The sequence below is a fragment of the Salmo salar genome, unplaced genomic scaffold (genome assembly GCF_905237065.1).
Source record: "Salmo salar unplaced genomic scaffold, Ssal_v3.1, whole genome shotgun sequence".
Taxonomy (NCBI): Eukaryota; Metazoa; Chordata; class Actinopteri; order Salmoniformes; family Salmonidae; genus Salmo; species Salmo salar.
In genome coordinates, this window is record NW_025548793.1 from 80,139 (window position 1) to 85,960 (window position 5,822).

Here is a 5,822-nt window from a genome sequence, read left to right on the forward strand (position 1 = left end):
CTCTAATCAGAGGGAGGGAGGGAGGGCATCTCCTTATTACTGTACCTCACCTCAGTCTCCTTCAAGTCTCTGGAGCTCACATCCTGGTCTGGGGTCTCTAATCAGAGGGAGGGAGGGCTATCTCCTTATTACTGTACCTCACCTCAGTCTCCTTCAAGTCTCTGGAGCTCACATCCTGGTCTGGGGTCTCTAATCAGAGGGAGGGAGGGCTACTCCTTATTACTGTACCTCACCTCAGTCTCCTTCAAGTCTCTGGAGCTCACATCCTGGTCTGGGGGTCTCTAATCAGAGGGAGGGAGGGCATCTCCTTGTTACTGTACCTCACCTCAGTCTCCTTCAAGTCTCTGGAGCTCACATCCTGGTCTGGGGTCTCTAATCAGAGGGAGGGAGGGAGGGCTACTCCTTATTACTGTACCTCACCTCAGTCTCCTTCAAGTCTCTGGAGCTCACATCCTGGTCTGGGGTCTCTAATCAGAGGGAGGGAGGGTGTTGTGTGTGAAATCCCAGCCATGGTGGGATAAGGTAGAGTTCATATCTCTTTCTCTCCCTCTCCTCCTTTCTCAATCTCTCTCTCAGAAAAGGTTCTCTTCAAAGATGACCATCAAGTCGCTCTGGAAGTTGATGTCAATGGTGTCCGCCATCTGTAGAGAGAGGGGATGAGAGACAGAGCGAGAGAGAGAGGAATTAGATGCAGTGTTAATCTTTCCCATCTCTTCTCAGCTAAACTACCTCTCCTCTGTATTATTGTAATATAACTGAATATACATAATATAACAAGAATATACATATATTAATAAGTATCTTTATGATGATTCTCTCCTCCTCTCTCCTGCTATACCAGTATATCATGTTAGTATTATAGTAGTATTACTGCTATACTAGTATAACATGTTAGTATTATAGTAGTATAACTGCTATAAAGTATTACCACCTCTCTTCTGCTAGAAAAGTATATTATGTTAGTATTATAGTAGTATAACTGCTATAAAGTATTACCACCTCTCTTCTGCTAGAAAAGTATATTATGTTAGTATTATAGTAGTATAACTGCTATAAAGTATTGCCACCTCTCTCCTGCTATACCAGTATATCATGTTAGTATTATAGTAGTATTACTGCTATAAAGTATTACCACCTCTCTTCTGCTAAACTAGTATTTTATGTTAGTATTATAGTAGTATTACTGCTATAAAGTATTGCCACCTCTCTCCTGCTATACCAGTATATTATGTTAGTATTATAGTAGTATAACTGCTATAAAGTATTGCCACCTCTCTTCTGGTAAACTAGTATTTTATGTTAGTATTATAGTAGTATTACTGCTATAAAGTATTACCACCTCTCTCCTGCTATACTAGTATAACATGTTAGTATTATAGTAGTATCACTGCTATAAAGTATTACCGCCTCTCTCCTACTATACTAGTATAACATGTTAGTATTATAGTAGTATTACTGCTATAAAGTATTACCGCCTCTCTCCTGCTATACTAGTATAACATGTTAGTATTATAGTAGTATTACTGCTATAAAGTATTACCACCTCTCTTCTGCTAAACTAGTATTTTATGTTAGTATTATAGTAGTATTACTGCTATAAAGTATTACCGCCTCTCTCCTGCTATACTAGTATAACATGTTAGTATTATAGTAGTATCACTGCTATAAAGTATTACCGCCTCTCTCCTGCTATACTAGTATAACATGTTAGTATTATAGTAGTATTACCGCCTCTCTCCTACTATACTAGTATAACATGTTAGTATTATAGTAGTATTACTGCTATAAAGTATTACCACCTCTCTCCTGCTATACTAGTATAACATGTTAGTATTATAGTAGTATTACTGCTATAAAGTATTACCACCTCTCTCCTCCTCCTTTCCTGCTCGCGGCGTCTCGCCAGCTCCCTCTGCTGGTCCATGGCGTTCTGCTGCGGCCGAGGGTGTGGCCTGTTGAGTGGGAGGGGCCTGTGGGGAGTCGGCGGGAGGGGTTGAGGCGAAAGTTGCTCCTGGCGACGGCGAGTGTCCTCCTGGACACGCCCCCTCCCCTGCTGCTCCACAGGGTCCTCGTCGTCACGGCTACTGGAGAAGAGAAAGTGGAGTGTCAGAGGGGGATGAGCTTAGATGGGGTGCTAGAATGAGCTTCTCCCTTTATCCATCCTTCCCTTTTTTCTCACCATAGTTTCTACCTCGGCTGAGAGGTCTTCTCCCTCTCCTCCTCCTCCTCCTCCTCCCTTTCCCTCCCTCTATCCTTCCCTCTTACCGTAGTTTCTCCTGCTCTCTCCTGGCCTGTGCTTTTATCTGTTTCTCTCTCTCCTTCTCTCGGCGACGCGACGGACCTGTTCAAAGCTGTCGCTAGAGGAGCGGACAGCGGAGGCGGGGGTGGACTGAGAACGCTGGGCCAAGAACCCATGTTCTTTAACTTCACATCCTGGGAGGGGAGGGAGAAAGTGTAGTGGGAGGGGGAAGAGTGCCACACAGACATTTCGTTAACACCCACTTTTTAAAGACATTTCACCTCATTTCAACACTGCCTTACAGGAGAAGTTATTCTTTTTTTTTACAACTAAATCTATTTTATTTATGTAAGTTGAATTTCATAGTAAGGGTCCAGACACTTTTTTTTTGTGATTTCACATGCTTTTGAGAAACTTACCCCAACCAGCAAATCATGTTTTTGGGAAACCCGAGCAAATCACATCCTCATTTTGTAGTTGTGTTTCGTTTAAAGCCTATTTATTGTTGTTACAAGCCGTGTTTCATTAAAGCCTGTGTAAAGTTAATTTGTTTCAATGTACCGGTAGGCACCTGCGGCTTATAGACATGTGCGACTTATTTATGTTCAAAATAATACTTTTTTTTTAAATTCAGTGGGTTCGGCTTATATTCAGGTGCGCTTAATAGTCCGGGAAATTACGCCAGTTGTTCTGTATAGACGCATAAACACTCCCGTCTACAGACTTCCTTTGGACGACCGATATCTAATGAGGCTTTGGCTAGTTGTTCTGGACGACCGATATCTAATGAGGCTTTGGCTAGTTGTTCTGGACGACCGATATCTAATGAGGCTTTGGCTAGTTGTCCTGGACGACCGATATCTAATGAGGCTTTGGCTAGTTGTTCTGGACGACCGATATCTAATGAGGCTTTGGCTAGTTGTCCTGGACGACCGATATCTAATGAGGCTTTGGCTAGTTGTTCTGGACGACCGATATCTAATGAGGCTTTGGCTAGTTGTTCTGGACGACCGATATCTAATGAGGCTTTGGCTAGTTGTCCTGGACGACCGATATCTAATGAGGCTTTGGCTAGTTGTTCTGGACGACCGATATCTAATGAGGCTTTGGCTAGTTGTTCTGGACGACCGATATCTAATGAGGCTTTGGCTAGTTGTTCTGGACGACCGATATCTAATGAGGCTTTGGCTAGTTGTCCTGGACGACCGATATCTAATGAGGCTTTGGCTGAGTTGTTCTGGACGACCGATATCTAATGAGGCTTTGGCTAGTTGTTCTGGACGACCGATATCTAATGAGGCTTTGGCTAGTTGTTCTGGACGACCGATATCTAATGAGGCTTTGGCTAGTTGTTCTGGACGCACCGATATCTAATGAGGCTTTGGCTAGTTGTTCTGGACGACCGATATCTAATGAGGCTTTGGCTAGTTGTTCTGGACGACCGATATCTAATGAGGCTTTGGCTAGTTGTTCTGGACGACCGATATCTAATGAGGCTTTGGCTAGTTGTTCTGGACGACCGATATCTAATGAGGCTTTGGCTAGTTGTTCTGGACGACCGATATCTAATGAGGCTTTGGCTAGTTGTTCTGGACGACCGATATCTAATGAGGCTTTGGCCCCTGAAAAAGGGGAGAAATAATCCCGAGTGTGATACGGTATTGTTTCCTCACTGAGAACTTTTACTGTAATGAGGAAAAGACCGCGATTTCCCCGCGAACTTGGCTGGAGACCAGAGCAATCGATCTCAGGCTCATAGATTAAAGAGCATTTAGTAGATCACAGATTAACACTTTTCCCCTTCAATTTGGCACCACAAAATAAAGTAATCAATATAACGGTTTACACATTCCTTTTACAATTCTTACCTTTTGTACGCTTGATGGATTTTTTACTTTTAACACAATTATATGAATGTTATCCATCTCTATCAACTAATACAGAATGCATGATATTTTTAACCTTAGATGTTTTAAGATCCTCACATACTATGAACTTACTAATACTTTTTAATGTATAACAGGCTATGAGTATTTCCTGTAACCTGTCACATATACAGGGGGTACCAGGTAGTAATGAGGCTATATACAGGGGGTACCAGGTAGTAATGAGGCTATATACAGGGGGTACCAGGTAGTAATGAGGCTATATACAGGGGGTACCGGGTAGTAATGAGGCTATATACAGGGGGCTACCGGGTAGTAATGAGGCTATATACAGGGGGTACCAGGTAGTAATGAGGCTATATACAGGGGGTACCAGGTAGTAATGAGGCTATATACAGGGGGTACCAGGTAGTAATGAGGCTATATACAGGGGGTACCGGGTAGTAATGAGGCTATATACAGGGGGTACCAGGTAGTAATGAGGCTATATACAGGGGGTACCGGGTAGTAATGAGGCTATATACAGGGGGTACCAGGTAGTAATGAGGCTATATACAGGGGGTACCAGGTAGTAATGAGGCTATATACAGGGGGTACCAGGTAGTAATGAGGCTATATACAGGGGGGTACCAGGTAGTAATGAGGCTATATACAGGGGGTACCAGGTAGTAATGAGGCTATATACAGGGGGTACCAGGTAGTAATGAGGCTATATACAGGGGGTACCAGGTAGTAATGAGGCTATATACAGGGGGTACCAGGTAGTAATGAGGCTATATACAGGGGGTACCAGGTAGTAATGAGGCTATATACAGGGGGTACCGGGTAGTAATGAGGTTATATACAGGGGGTACCAGGTAGTAATGAGGCTATATACAGGGGGTACCGGGTAGTAATGAGGTTATATACAGGGGGTACCAGGTAGTAATGAGGCTATATACAGGGGGTACCGGGTAGTAATGAGGTTATATACAGGGGGTAACTCCTCTCCTCTCTGACTAATGACTGACTCCTGGAGGATCCTGGGAGCGTCCGCGGGACAGGATGGCGTGCGTTGCCACGGGCGATGATCGTCCCCGCCCCCTCTCCCTCAGCATCTCCGCTGCCGCCACGAAACCCACCGCATCATCGATGATGTCATCCTGACACACACACACACACACACACACACACACACACACACACACACACACACACACACACACACACACACACAGAGACTGATAGATTATGGTAAAGGTCCTGAGGACAGGGTACTAACCTACCCAACCCTCTAACGGGGTACTAACCTACCCAACCCTCTAACAGGGTACTAACCTACCCAACCCTCTAACGGGGTACTAACCTACCCAACCCTCTAACGGGTACTAACCTACCCAACCCTCTAACAGGGTACTAACCTACCCAACCTCTAACGGGGTACTAACCTACCCAACCCTCTAACGGGGTACTAACCTACCCAACCCTCTAACGGGTACTAACCTACCCAACCCTCTAACGGGGTACTAACCTACCCAACCCTCTAACGGGGTACTAACCTACCCAACCTCTAACGGGTACTAACCTACCCAACCCTCTAACGGGTACTAACCTACCCAACCCTCTAACGGGGTACTAACCTACCCAACCCTCTAACGGGGTACTAACCTACCCAACCCTCTAACGGGGTACTAACCCACCCAACCCTCTAACGGGTA

The 5,822-nt window shown here is 44.6% G+C and overlaps 1 protein-coding gene across 1 annotated transcript; it reads right to left on the reverse strand.

The window, feature by feature from the left end:
- Nucleotides 1–357: 357 nt before the first annotated feature.
- LOC123733301 (bromodomain-containing protein 4-like) lies at nucleotides 358–2,341 on the reverse strand (the record flags this gene model as incomplete). The annotated part of the gene is made up of 3 exons (XM_045712755.1): nucleotides 358–641; nucleotides 1,865–2,084; nucleotides 2,266–2,341. Coding segments are annotated over 3 exons (365 nt in total), but the record flags the coding sequence as incomplete, so codon positions are not given.
- Between the last annotated feature and the right edge of the window lie 3,481 nt (nucleotides 2,342–5,822).